Consider the following 15,403-nt stretch of genomic DNA (forward strand, 5'->3'; position numbering starts at 1 on the left):
GGTGGGTGTGGTCGAACAGCCAACATAGAGGGAGAACACGTTAATGCTGATTTATACTTTCGCCTAGCACAGCGTTGCAGACCTCTGCTGACTGCGCGGAGCATTTATAAGCATTTTTATAACATTCAAGATTTTTTTATTTATTATTTTTATAAACTCTTTGAATGATTATAAGCACTTCTATAACCATTTAAGATTTTTTTTAAATCAAACTTTGATGCATCACTTTTTTTGTTCATATCTCAGAGCATTCTACTTATTATGGTTTATTAAAATATTATTGACAAGAGAACATGAGTTGCTCGACAAATTTATTTTTTATTATGGCAAAAAGTACACTTACCAAAAAAGTACTGACGTTTTAGCCCACTCCACATTCACACATTACTGTCTGGCTAGTTTGTATCCTCTGCTATTATATACTAAAAAGACAATAATGGTCCAACATTCCTGCTCATTATCACCAGTAAAGCCTAGAGAAACAGGGCATCAGTATTTTGTAAACCGATAGGTTCAAATAGTCTTTTCCAGCTATCAAAGACAAAATTTGTTACTTTATTTTAGTTGTAACTATTAAATTGTTTTGAATTCAAAATTGTAATATATACATCAGTGTAAAACCTATGAATGGTGGAAAAACATATTAAGTAATTGTTTATTAAAACCAAATGTCTCCCCTTTTGCCTTGTCCTCTTTTTTTGGTTTTAACAAACTTATCCCTCAAGTTTTTCTAAACTTTTTAACAAAAACTTTCTTCCTTTCCCACTGCGTTGAAATTTCTGGCCAAGAATTATTGATTAACTGTTCATCCCTATGATCACGCAATGGACGAATTATAAAGATGTCTGTACACTGTTCACTCGAGTCTCAAAAAATTTAGTGCGCTCCTCCAGCCGAAATCATGTCGCGCGCACCCAAAGTGAACCTCCGCAAACACCGCAATAACTTTGCAGTTGCCGCACACTCAAGCGAACTGGAGGAGGCTTCGAGTATAAATCAGCCTTTAGGAGACCGTCTCTCCATCTCAATCACTGCAAAGACACAGGTGTTAAAGTAGTCATGTTTTTTATTGATCTACTTTTCAGCCTCCGCTCTCCTAACATGCTGTGCAGGCTGTTCGACCACACACCCCTTGTGACAGACATGTTTAGCATTGACTTTTGCTGTTCAGTGAATGGGAGAAATTGATCTTTTGCTCAGTGTGCCCTTAGCAGTAACACAGGACAGGGTATTTTTGGGTTTTACTGTACCTTCAGTATCAGTGTAATGTGCTCATATGTAGGCTTTTAAATTTTGAATTACTTGCAAATGCATCTCACCTCCCTTGCCATAATGTGCTTCAAATTCAACAACCAGCAGATCCGTCAGTTCATTATAACCAGTTATGGTCAATTACAAAACCGACATCTCTTTTGCATCGCAATGCAATGAAGAAGCAATTATATTTGACACCCCTAGTATATAGTTATTTACATATGAAGCTTTTTAAGCTTGTTTAAAGCATATAATGTATGCATTGCCATCCATTTGCTTATTCATAAATTCATTCTACATCCCTCTGATCTCTGTTCTAATGTCCCTGTCCCTCAGCACCAAAAGCATGGCCGCTTTGCTGCCCTCTTGCCCAAAAACATCCCATTCTCCTTGGTCACCATCCATTTTGGCTGATGAAACAGCTGAGAATCAAATAACAGACGTTTTTATAGAGGGTCTTCCTGTAATGAACCAGGAAGTCAGTGCTTTACCCGTTGATAAGAAAGTGCTTGCAGATGAAGAGGCTTCATCTGTTTCCAGCATGCTATATCTTCTTCCAGCATGTCCAAAAGCTACTTTTGTACCTGGGATAGCATCTATAAGCTTTCAAGACACTGAGTGTCCTGCGGATGAGTCTGTTAAGATATTGAAAGAGTATATCCAGAAAGAGAAACCAGATGAATTAATTGAAGATATGGATACCTCACTGTATAATCAAAGCACAGTGGAAAATATGATATCACTACAGTTAGCTTGTCCAAGAGCTACCTGCACTCCTGGATTTCCATCTTTGCCTTTCTGTATGGCCAGCCTTCTACCATTATGTCCAGATGTTTCTGAAATTACAGGGTTTTCTTCAAGATATTCAAGCCTTTGCACAGATGAACTCTGGCCTAAAGAGAATGTAATGTTTTGTTTTAGGAAAAATAAGGAACAGATTTTGCCAACATCATCAATGAAGATAGATGATGAAATGACAAGAAATATGGTTGCACTTAGACCATCTTGTTCAGCTTCACCTAAGATTCCAGGATTTCCATCCGCTCCAAAAGCAGTTGTACCAAATATGGTCAGGATTTCACATTGTTGTCCAAAGGTTTCCAGTATTGCTGGATTTCCATCTGCGAAGGTCCTTGCTGTTCAAAATATCATTCAGCAGTGGCCATCCAATATTGAATCATCTCTGATAATAGCACGGAAGAACCAGTCCATTTTGCCACAAATTGTAAATGTATCAAAAGAGGATTGTTTAACTGGTATGGTGAGCTTAGTGCCATCTTGCCCAAGAAAAGCAAGGACTCCTTGCTTTCCAAGTTCACCAAAACGAGACATCACATTTACTATGACAAAACTCCTACCTTCATGTCCGTTGGCTTCTTGTGTCGCTGGAATATCATCTATACAAACTCTTACAAGCACATTAGATTCACTTCAGGAATGGCCAAATGACATTAAACCATTTTGGATCAAGACATTGGCCTCTCAGCAATGTCGTTTTATCAATCCATATCCAGCTCAACATGAAGTTACAGAAGACAAGTATATTTTCAACAATATGCTGTCATTATTACCATCATGCCCCAGAAAAGCAAGAAATCCTGGATTGCCTTCTGCACCGCGGCTCATGCCTGACACACAAATAACATCTGGTGCTTTATCAGCATGTCCACAAACATCTAAAACACCAGGCTTTTCCTCTTTAGTCCCAAGCAAGCTTGACAAGGCTTTGGTTAATATTTGGCCTTTTAAGGAGAACGAATTTATAGAGCAAAGGTGTTTGCCAGAGTACACATTTGACAAGTTAAACATTGCTTATCAGGACGAAGAGAATTTTAAAGGAATGCATGCTATTTTGTCAAGTTGTCCAGTAAAAGCAAAGATTCCTGGATTTCCATCTGCACCGAAGCCCAAATTAATACATTATCTTTTACCTTCATGCCCAAGAATCTCAAATATACCTGGGATGGTATCAAGCATAATACCTGAAGCAGAACTACAGTGGCCTGTAAATGAAATGCCATTATGCTTTAAACAACTAAGCAGAAAGTGGCAGTCTATACAGTCTGTTCCACCTCAGTACATGGAAATAGACAATAAAGATATGGTATCTTTACGTCCAACTTGTGCAACCAGGGCTAAAGTGCCTGGATTTCCATCTTCCCCAAGACAAACAATTGAGAAGGCAACACTAGATATGTTCTCGCTTATGCCATCTTGTCCTCATTTGACAAAATTGTTAGGTATGCCATCTATTGACTTAAGAAATGAAGCAATGGTTTCAAGTGCATGGCCTCATGATGCAAATAAGCTGCAAATAAGAACCTCAAAGGATGACATGATATTTTTATCATTAAGAAACTTGAATCAGCCTGATGATGCCCACCTGAATTTCCACAGAGACGACATGACTATGATGATGCCATCCTGTGCAAAGCAATCAAGTATCCCTGGCTTTCCATCCACATATTCAGATTCTCCACATATGCTTTATCAGACAAGTAATACCCAAGCACGAACAGACAATGTTGGCGATAAACAAGAGACTCCAACTGTGCTTGATCAAGCAGATACTGAGATGGACCTCTGCAGTGCAAATGAGTCTGACAGTATTTTGGCATTTGAAAAGACCAAGGAGAATGTGAGCTTTTTGGGAAGAAGTGAGGAAGGACAAAAGGGAATTCTGGAGAGGGGGTAAGTTCAGAATTACCCACGTGTTTGTTACACACACAAACAAAAACAGAAAATATACAGTGCACATCCTGCAGTGCATGAAATACTTTGACACTTGTTTCTAGGAAGATGCATTGCAGAATGTGGCACTCCATACCAGACATGCCACTATTACTGACTGTTGAGGAGAGGTGAGTTTTGCAAAGAAACGAAAGATAAAGAGTATTAACTCAATGCTTCGCCTTGCTCAAATCGCAACAGTTTTCAGCCTGAAAATAACATTTATATACTTTTCACTTTACAATAAATGCATAGTTCTTCCCCAAGTGATAAATCTGTAATAATTTACTCAACCTTATGTCATTCCATGCAAACCAATGAAAGTCAATGTTGTCTAATTTTAAAGAACCCCTATTATGCATTAAAAAAGGTCATCTTTTGATTTTGGGGTTTCCAGCAACAGGCTGATATGCATGCAAGGTCAAAAAACACTTTCATTGTCTTATAATATACATTTATTTTCACCTAATCATCCCAACGACTCCCATATGATCTGTTCAGTGATTCATTTGTTCCCAAACCCCTCCTTAGCATGGTGCTAATCTGCGCTGATTGGTCCGATAACCCAGTCTGTTGCCATTGGTCGACTACGTTCAGCTTGAGACAGAGAGAATTGCCCACCACGGCTTATCAACAAGTTTGAAGTAATCAGAGTGCAGAGTTTATGTGTGAGCCTAATGCAGGAGTGCATTAAAGCAATGCAGATAAACACCAGCTTATTGCTCTATTCTTAACCATGACACACATTTAATATTAATAATAATAAAAGTGAATTATTTTGAAACTTGACCGCCGCACGTGTGTAGGAACAGCTGGCGGGGCCATAGCAACGACAAACTGCAGTGGATTGTGAGCTCACAAACGCATTTAAATCTGTAAACAAAGCAGCACGCTTCGCGTTTTCAACGTGGTTTATGACGTGATATAAAAATATAAAAAGTTAACCAGATACTGTACAAGCTACGTGGAGCGGTTACAAGTAACAAAACACAATTAAATACACATTTTGCAAGCTAGAGAAAACAAGGAGGCAACTATTTTAACTGCACTTACTTACACTTGTGAAATGGAGGAAGAAACTGGTCCATGAACTGCATACTGTAAAGTTCCTGTCACGCTCTGACAAAGTCACATACATCAATAGTCTTTTCTGATCCTTCCTTTAACAAACGGCCGATGAATCCTCCGTTGTAAGCGTGTAGATTGCTGACGCACTCGTCATAAAAATGACTGGAACACAGTACAAGGCTGGGGCTATAAGGCTGAGGTATTTTTGCAAAAATAAACTTCAACCACAGCCTCATCAGGGAAAATAACTGTCCCTCACAGTTTAGAGCACAGTGTCTTTGTGACATGATTCAACCGGGATCTGCTACAGTGTTTGTGGTCGTTTTCTTCGTCGTTAACTGTTTTTGGGTGGGGGTTTAAATTTTTACCCGGGTCTGCGTGCACAACAAATGAGTGGGGCTAGAGTTCCTTTATCGACGTCGCGCCGATACGGCAAAATATTTGTTACCCCGATAATTAATTTAAACCAGTCTGAGTTGACTTATTTATAGATTAATCAATAGTTTTAAACATGGTGCGCTTTCAGATTTAAGCCTTAGCTGGATATTTCACTTCACTTAGAGCTGTGTTGCACACTACATGGACGGTCAGTTTTCAAAAACCCATAATAGGGGCTCTTTAACAGACATGAGCTCTTTAAATTAAGAAAAGCTTCAAGTTTGAATGACATGAAGGGGAATGAATTATGGAATTTTCATTTTGGGGTTCAACTATACATATAATGCCAGGCACAGTGTGTGAAGTGTAGTTTAGACAACCTCTGCCCTGCTGTAGTTCGTAAATTGTTCAGGAGGACATGTGTATTAAGTGGCTGCCAGCAAATGTACTGATGCATGCAGTCAAATCATCTTGTACTGTCATACAACCACACATCTGACATCTGGTCATATGCTTACTTTTCTCAGACATCAAATCATAAGTGATTTTCCCTTTGAAAATCATGGGGACACTCTGGTTGGAAAAATGGATGTAGATGAAGGTGTGTTATGGGCATCACTAGACAGACCAGATCAATTTGCTGGTGACATAAAGAAAGAAAACAGGAATACCAAAGATGGCAGCAATCAAGTCCCTTCAACGTCAGAAAATCTGCCTGTAGTAGCACATCAAGGGTATATACCAAACATGGTAGACCTTTTTCCATCATGTCCACTGTTCTCAAGAGTTTTTGGATGGCCCTCTACAGCACTGTCTAGCATATGCAAAACAGACATAATCAACTGGCCCTCTGATTTGAGTGTAATTTGGGATGAGCATCATAAATCAACAAAAAATATGTTGTTAATGCCATACTTGGAAAAATCCCCCTGTGAGGGAAATATGGTGTCTCTGACATGCACATGTCCAAATGAAGCAAGAATTCCAGGCTTTCCATCTGCTAAGAGACCCACAGAGGCCTCATGTCCATCTGGCCCAGAAACATCCATTATTGTTGACACATCTTCACTAACCCTAACTCCAGAGGAAAAACAACATGAGGAGTTGCTGAGCATGGAAACATCATTACTGGAAGACCTTTCTAAACCAAAGCCAGTTTTGGACATTGACAGCTCGGTTGAGTATTCAGAAGTTCCATGCTCAAAACGTATTCCTGATTTCCAATCTGCACCAAAAAGTAAAGAAATAACTATTCAGGCATGTGAGGAACTAACACTTCAGTGGTCTACAATTGTGGAGACTAAACTGAGGGGTGATGAGACCTTCATATCTGAATTATCTTCACAAATCCCAGATTCAGTCCCTACATCCCAAACAGAGCCAAATATGTTGGAGCTCCTTCCATCCTGTCCGGTGCTTTCTAGAATTTCTGGATGTCCATCTTTAAGGGTAATTGAAGACAGGGAGTACATCTGTAATCAGTCAATAATATTTAGCCATTTATTGAAAGATAGGCAGACTGGCATTTTTGAATTTAGTAAGGATAAACATGACACAAAGAGTATAGCTCTGGCCTCAACATGCCCTCAAGCATCAAGCATTCCAGGCTTTCCATCAAGACCGCACCTTAAATCACAGAAGGAGCCAAACTTGATAAACATTTGTCCATCTTGCCCAAAGATTTCAAATATAGCTGGTTTTCCAAGCATCCAGACCCCTAAGATGCCCAACTGGCCTATGAGTGAGATCATTTTATGGTTAAATACATTAAAGGAACCACCTGTTGTTTTGGACAAGATATGCATGAAAAGCAGCCATCGAATGTTTGCTTTGGCACCTACTTGTCCATCAGTGGTCTGTGTTCCAGGTTTTCCAACTGCTCCTGAACCAATAATGCTAAGCATGCTTCCCGCCTGCCCAGAGAAGTCTAATGTTATTGGATTTTCTTCTAAAAGAGTGCATTTAGATTGGTCCATTGACAAAAAAACATTATGTAATATGTCTTTTAAAAAGCAACCTGTTGTTCTTTTCGACAGAGTAGAATGGTTTAACGAATCAACTAAAATGTTTGCATTGGCTCCAACCTGTCCATCAAAGGCAGCGATACCAGGATTCCCATATGCACCTAAGTGCAAAGCTACACTTCCTCCCAATATGATTGATCTTCATTATTGCCTTCCAAAGACATCAAGAATCATGGGGTTTTCATCAAGTGAGAGCATAAACACAGGAGCATGGTTTAAAGAAGAAACACCCATGTTGGAGCAACCGCTGAAAACAAGATCAGAACAGCTCATTCAGTATAATTTAGCAACTCAATATGAAGAAATAGACAAAAATATTTTGGAGAGGATGTTTGCGCTAGTGCCCACCTGCCCGAGAGAAGCTTGCATACTTGGTTTCCCATCTCTACCTCAACCTAAAGTGCAGGGTTTCTATCTCTGTAAAGAACCAGACATAGTTAGCCTTTTGCATTGTTGCCCAAAGTCTTCTCTAACCTTAGGTGTTCTTACAGCAAAACCTGTGCCCATAGAAGAGTCTCAAGAAAGTATATGGTTTGCTCAGAAACCCATATGGGTTAATCCTCTTAAAGAAAGACCAGTTATGTCTATAAGTTGTCCAGAAGATAATGAAAATGATTCAAAAAGCATGTTCTTGCTTGCTTCATCCTGCCCTAAGCAGTCCAGAAGTGATGGTTTTCCATGCTCAGAAAGCCTCAGAAAAGAAGGTACCTCATTACTTTCCTCAGAGCCTTCAATCTCTTCAAATGATGAAATAGATTTCAATAATCTGACCTCTAAGGAGCCATGTTCCCCAGTTCACATAGGACTTCCTGATTTCCCACATGCCGCTTATGCATTTTCTCCAAGTCCAACCCAAGAACATACAATATCTGAAACCACATTCCGACAAAACATAGAATCAGAAAGGAAACAAACCCCAGACGTAATAGGAAATGGTAAGAAGCTCATTTTAGAATCTTTGTTGAACATTGAATAATTTGTATTCTCAGAAAAACACAGAGTTTGTGTTCTTTTCTTTTTGATTTCCTTTTTTTCAAGATAATTCTAAAGAAACAGGATTTGTTCTTGAGATGCCCTTGGCTGAAGGGTGAGTTAAATAGCATGTTTTGAATGTGTAAACACTTTTAGAACTGCTATTGTGTCCCGATGTTGCATTTTCAATTGACATTGTTGCGGCTTTATGCAAGCACTTTTTTCATGTCAAGACAATACTCAACAACAATTCAACAAAACATTACTTGACATGATTTATATGACCATTAATATAAGACTTTTTACTAACATTTTTATCTTATTGTAACATTTTAGTGCATGTACATGAGAGATATGCATGGTAAGAGACATGCTTGTGAATGGAATCGCAGGCCTTTTTAACTAGTGAACTATTCTTTATCAGTATTGAAATCTATCAGGAGAAGTGTTTTCTGGAAGAGCAACTTGTCGACGAGGGGACTCATGATGTTGCAGAACCAGGAGAGACAGCAATAACATTAGGGTGGGAGGTTTTGGAGGCAGATGATACTTCCACAGAAAAAGAAGGATCTTCTGGTCTTGTCAAGACTTTAGTCAATGTCTTTCACAGAGGGTAAGATCAAATACCTTGTTGAAACCACTGAGCGTGCTGGCTTGGATTTTACTTCAGAAACACTTGAAATTTATTTTTATGTTTAGTCATCTTAAAATAAAAGTTCCCATGAAGTCAAAATAATTTTTTAAGTGTCAATATGCTAGTCTTAATGATATATATAAGCTAGTGCAGTGGTTCTCAACCACCGGTCCGTGGATCAATTGGGACTGGGTGCACAAGAAATCATTAATTATTTCCATTTTATTTATTATCTGAACGATCTTATATTTTGAAAAATCTTTTATTTAGAAAATGACCATATTCTCTGTTACATCTCGGTGCCAAAATTTAACCCACAAGCCGCAAAATGAGTAAGAAACAGATGTCTTTGGATAATAAGGGAAAAAGACCCAGTGAAGGTTCTGCAAACTGCCAAGGAATGGATCTGCAATCCATTTGTCAACAAATCAGGTGAATCCACCATGTCTGCAAGAAGATCAACTGCTGCAGATCGCAAATGACAGAGGCCTTTTAGGGGCCGTTCGCATATTGCGTCTTTTCTAGAGTTTGCGCAAGTTCGTTATTTCCAATGGATGCACTCGCGCCTTTCAAACATACCCAGTTAAATGAATACCGTGAGGAGCACACCGCGAGTCACGCGACAATAACTGACCTTTTAGCTTGTATGGAATATACACATTCCGGTAAACTAATTATCTTAGACAAACACAGAACACCCAAACACTGCAGTGCTTTGTAATTTTGTCCATAAATAAACTTGTTTCAGAGTGACAGCTTGTCATTCTCTGAGAAAACGGTTGATGGTTGCCAAGCAACCTACAATACTCCAACCCTCCCCCCTCCCGGTACCCCAGTCCATGGTAAAACTGTTAAGCGTTGACTGGTCTGCGATGATAAAAAGGTTGAGGGCCACTGAGCTAGTGTGCTGCAAAACAGTGGCAAATTTTACATTTAGAAGATCCAAAGATTTAAGTTTGTCACTTCCTTTTTGACATCACCTCATGCTTGTTTGTCATCAAATCTTCTGGCCAATCAAATGCTCTACAGTATCTAGGTCCTGCCCCCTTCAAGACGCTTCTCATTTACTTTTCATTTGATCTGCTTGAGCTCAACCACTCTCAAGCCGCAGTCACACTAGAGTTTGAGCTTGCGAAATTCTGTTGTGCGTCGCTTCAAAAAGGGGCGGGATTAAACAAGATGATTAGACATTAAAAAAACGAGCGATTATTCCATGTTTTAAATTTCTATCCAGAGAGGTCATGCTTTGATCCTCGGTTGGTCTCACGCAATCATATGATGTGATTTCGCTGGTCAGAGTTCACCAAACTTTCCAACGCAGCGAACTGCGAAATTTGCCGCGTCTGATGCATTTGCGTGCGTATGAATGGAAATGTGCAGTGTGACCGCAGCTTCACTGGCAGAGCTGTGATAAAAACTAAACTCTATTGGCTGTTTTTTAAAAAGGGGGAAGAGCCTGAACCATCTTCATGTTTCAGTTAAATTTACATCACACATTTAACAAAACTGCACATTTCAAAGCACTTCATGGGACATTTAGGTATGATTCACTAATGTTGGTTTACCATTTATTTGAACATTAAGAGTTAAGAGTTGCTTTCTTTTAGTTATGAGACAGTTGCTGCAATATTGCAGCCCTCTAGCTCTGGATCAGTCACGGACACACTAGATCCTCTCGACAATCTTTCATCCACTGTGGATCCAGAAGGTGGCAGTTTTCCAATGGCAAGTGCATGTGACTATTCACTAGAAGAGCTCATACAGGCTGCAGAACCCGAGGTGTTCGAATCTGCTGAACCCTACATGTGGCGTTTGGTTGGTGGATGTTCGGAAACATCACTTTCTTCAAAAGAGACTGAAAGCTGGTTTGTTGACGATGAAGCATTTTGTCTAATGAGGAAGTGGCCCCCCTTGACTGAGGCTGACCTTCATGAGATGAACAAAGTGGAGGAGGACAACACATGTGTTGAGTCACTGATACAAGAAGGTATATCTTCAGTTCTAGAGGAAGCTGGTAATGATGAGACTGTGACAGAAAGTAAAATGTTTGAGATAATGAAGGAGAAGGTGTCAGCCACAATATCTCCAGAGGAGGGGTAAGTTAAAAAGGAGTGTTGCATTCAAATTAAACTGCAAGCCCTGCAAATGACAGCACGGCTATGTTTTTGTTATTTTCTTTTAGTCTTTTTGCACTCACATTTTGCACTGAAATGGCTATTATGTGTGAGGTTTTTTGTTGTTTTTGTTATGAATATTTATGTCCATGTGTTTAATTATGCTTTTTGCCTTAAAGGTGCAGTGTGTAAATTCAATGCCACAAAAAATGGTTGTGTGAAAACAATACACCACTTACTGTATATTGGTCTTTTATTACTGCTTGTTCTTTCATGGTGTGGCCAAATAGGTTGTTCTGCCCCCAAATCATGCTATTGGTTGAGCCATAAAATAAACACATGTAAATAATTCTGGTAAGAGACAGTATCTCCCATAACTTAAATAAATAAACATGGACACAAATAAATTACACACTTCACCTTTCAAAACATGTATTTGTTCAGATTGTGAGCTGAGAACTCTGCTTTTATTACAAAATCTCCAACTGTTGTGACTAGTTCAACTGCTGCATGTTGCAAATGTATGCACATTTTGAAAGCTGTATTTTATGCAGTACTTTTGCTTGACAAATATATATACACACGTTGACTGTGGCTTATTGAGTTGTCATGGGATTTCTGTATTCATTACATTAAATAAATGTAGTGATACTATATTTTTGTCCTTAAGGCCCCAACGTCATATTGTGCAAGAAGTCCCTCTTTTCGTCCAACAATCTAAAGATGAATTGCTGGATGAAGAATATTTATCCTTATCATCTTCAATGTACCTTAATAATACACAGAATGTCTCAGAACAGACTGCTGTTTCAGCTTTAGAACCTGTGCCACCAGCAAGGAGCAAGAAGCAAGACATTCTGCAAGAGGCATTGATTGCTGATCCAGCTAAGCCTAATGATCTGAGCAATAATTTCTGTGTCATATCACAATCTGATAATGATTCTCAGAGTTCACCACATACTGTACAGCCAGGTACAGCCCTCACTGCCGTTTTTGCAGATAAGAGTTCACCTTTAGAAACAGATCACTCAGTTGATGTACCTGTTTTATTGGCACGGACCAAGAAAAACCAAAGTGCTTCTGTTCCTGATGATTCTGTTGAAGAAGCCTCTGTTGAAGAAGCACTCAAAATTGAGATTTGTTCACCAACAGCTAAAGAGAAGGTGAACCTCCTAGAAATAATAGTATCAGAGCATATTAACAATACTGAAAATGTTCCCTTTTTGCCTACAAAGGACACAGTTACACAATTATGTGCTCCTCTGAGAAGGAAGAGTAAAGCTCAAACCAGCAATGTTGATGAAGCCAGAGGAGAGTCTGAAATAAGGAGCACAATGTCTTCTGTCTTTGCCAATGTGTCTCAGTCTAAAGACACAAAAAAGACTGAAGCTGGAGATGAATTGAAGCTGAAAGACCAAGTGCAGCTGGATATGAATGTTCCCTCTGATGTGAAAATGCATATCAAATGTACTGATCTTCCAGTCCCAATGCAACGTATGAAGAAGCGTCTCAGCGGTTCTTTTACAGATGATACTTCTTCCCCTTCTGATGCAGATTCAGATAACATTAGTCTTCAAACAGAAGACAATGAGGACCATGTACCTGTGCCAATGCAACGGTCAAAAAAACGTCTCAGTGTTTCTTTCAAAGAAGATCTTGCAATACCTTCATCCACTCCTCTGCCTCAAACAGGTTTAGATGCTATTGTGCTCCAAACAGAAGACCACCAAGATTCAAGTCTTCCAGTTCCAGTGCCACGTGTAAAGAAACATCTCATTGACTCTTTCTCAGAAGATCTTCCAGCCCCTTCATCCACTCATCCATCTCAAGCAGATCCGGATAGCATTAAACCCCAAACAGAAGACAATCAAGATTCAAGTCTGCCAGTCCCAATACCACGTGCAAAGAAACGTCTCAGTGATTCTTTTCCAGATGATCTTCCAACCCCTCCATACACTCCTCTATCTCAAGCAGATGCAGACAACACTGCTTCTAAAATAGAACATCCTCAAGATTCAAGTTTGCCAGTCCCAGTGCCATGTGTAAAGACACATCTCAGTGACTCTTTCTCAGAAGTCTTTCCAGCCCCTTCATCCACCTATCAATTTCAAGCAGACCCTGATAGCATTGAACCCCAAACAGAAGACAATCAGGATTTAAGTCTGCCAGTTCCAGTGCCACGTGCAAAGAAACGCCTTAGTGGCTCTTTCGCAGATGATGTTCCAACCTCTTCATCCGCACCTCTCTCTGAAGCAGATCCAGATAACATTGCACCTCAAACAGAACATCATCCAGATTCATGTTCGCCAGTTCCAGTGCCATGTGTAAAAAAATGTCTTAGTGGGACTTTTCCAGGTGATCTACCAGCCACTTCATCCACTCATCCATCTCAAGCAGATCCACATAGCACTGCAACACAACCAGAAGACAATCAGGATTCAAATCTGCCAGTTCCAGTTCCACGTGCAAAGAAACGTCTCAGTGATTCTTTTGCAGATGATCTTCCAAGCCTTCCATACACTCTTCCATCTCAAGCAAATCCAAATAGCATTAAACCTCAAACAGAAGATAATCAAGATACAAGTCTGCCAATCCCAGAGCCACGTGTAAAGAAACGTCTTAGTGGTACTTTCTCAGATGACGTTACAACCCCTTCATCCACCCCTCTGCCTGAAGCAGATCCAGATAGCACTGTAACCCAACCAAAAGACAATCAGGATTCAAATCTGCCAGTTCCAGTACCACGTGCAAAGAAACGTCTCAGTGATTCTTTTCCAGATGATCTTCTAAGCCTTCCATACACTCCTCCATCTCAAGCAAATCCAGATAGCATTAGACCTCAAACAGAAGACAATCAGGATACAAGTCTGCCAATACCAGAGCCACGTGTAAGAAAACGTCTTAGTGGTACTTTCTCAGATGGCGTTACAACCCCTTCATCCACCCCTCTGTCTGAAGCAGATCCAGATAGCACTTCAACCCAACCAGAAGACAACCAGGATTCAAATTTGCCAGTCCCAGTACCACGTGCAAAGAAACGTCTCAGTGATTCATTTCCAGATGATCTTCTAAGCCTTCCATACACTCCTCCATCTCAAGCAAATCCAGATAGCATTAGACCTCAAACAGAAGACAATCAGGATACAAGTCTGCCAATCCCAGAGCCACGTGTAAGAAAACGTCTTAGTGGTACTTTTTCAGATGGCGTTACAACCCCTTCATCCACCCCTCTGTCTGAAGCAGATCCAGATAGCACTTCAACCCAGCCAGAAGACAACCAGGATTCAAATCTGCCAGTCCCAGTACCGTGTGCAAAGAAACGTCTCAGTGATTCATTTCCAGATTCTTTTCCAATCCCTCCATACACTCCTCCATCTCAAGCAGGTCTAGATAGCACTGCAACCCAACCAGAAGACAATCAAGACTCAAGTCTGCCAGTCCTAGTGCCACGTGTAAAGAAACGTCTCAGTGGCTGTTTCTCAGAAAATCTTACAGCCCCTTCAACCACTCCTCTGTCCGAAGCAGATCCTGATAAAATTGCTCCCAAAGCAGAATACTGTCAAGATTCAAGTCTGCAATTGACAATGCCAGCTGTAAAGGGACTTCAAAGTGGCTCAATTCCAGATGATACAAGTATACCCATGCCACTTCCTCATTTCAAGAATGACAAGGACTCTAATGAAAACCTTTCAAGCTTACCTCAAGTTTCTCCCTCGATCGTCTCAGAAGAAGCCAAGCTTACTTTCTTGGAAAGTAAAGAATGTGCTGTTGAAGTTTCCACACAGTTGAGCACAGAAGCAGGGATGGAGGATTCAGCCACTCCTGATATAATTGGTGAACATAGTGAGGATGATGAGGGGAAGTATCAAATGAAAGAAAAAGAAAGTCAAAAAGATCAAAGCATTGAAGAAAAGATGACTGCTGTATATTTTGGAGATGATGCTGTTGATTTGAGCACTGTAGATGACACAGGTGTTGTCTTAGATGTTTCTAGGTAAGTTACATGTGATAGCCTGCTGTCATATTTGCAGACATTAGCATGCAAATTACTTATTTTTACAAGTGCTGTGCATTGTCACTGGAGGTGGTTGTCTTTTAGACAATAATGGTGCTTTTTAATGTATGGGTTTTTGGCTAATTTAGTCATTAAATGTTTGATCTTTAATGTTAGTATTAAGTTTTGTATTTTTATGAAAATCATCCTGTGTAAAAATAAATAATTGTGTGAT

The 15,403-nt window shown here is 39.8% G+C and overlaps 1 protein-coding gene across 8 annotated transcripts in view; it reads left to right on the forward strand.

Annotated features, from left to right (window-relative positions):
• Positions 1-15,403, forward strand: part of ehbp1l1a (EH domain binding protein 1-like 1a) — an 86,610-nt gene that overhangs the window by 53,509 nt on the left and 17,698 nt on the right. For 5 of the 8 annotated variants that reach the window (XM_056461120.1, XM_056461123.1, XM_056461121.1 and 2 more), the window contains 7 exons: positions 1,591-3,945; positions 4,050-4,115; positions 5,958-8,389; positions 8,493-8,541; positions 8,851-9,039; positions 10,668-11,156; positions 11,845-15,168. In XM_056461120.1, coding sequence (XP_056317095.1) covers positions 1,591-3,945; positions 4,050-4,115; positions 5,958-8,389; positions 8,493-8,541; positions 8,851-9,039; positions 10,668-11,156; positions 11,845-15,168 — 8,904 coding nt within the window. The remainder of the gene's footprint in view (positions 1-1,590; positions 3,946-4,049; positions 4,116-5,957; positions 8,390-8,492; positions 8,542-8,850; positions 9,040-10,667; positions 11,157-11,844; positions 15,169-15,403) is intronic. The other 3 variants (XM_056461122.1, XM_056461128.1, XM_056461127.1) reach the window with 3 other exon arrangements.

The sequence above is a fragment of the Danio aesculapii genome, chromosome 7 (assembly GCF_903798145.1).
Source record: "Danio aesculapii chromosome 7, fDanAes4.1, whole genome shotgun sequence".
NCBI lineage: Eukaryota > Metazoa > Chordata > Actinopteri > Cypriniformes > Danionidae > Danio > Danio aesculapii.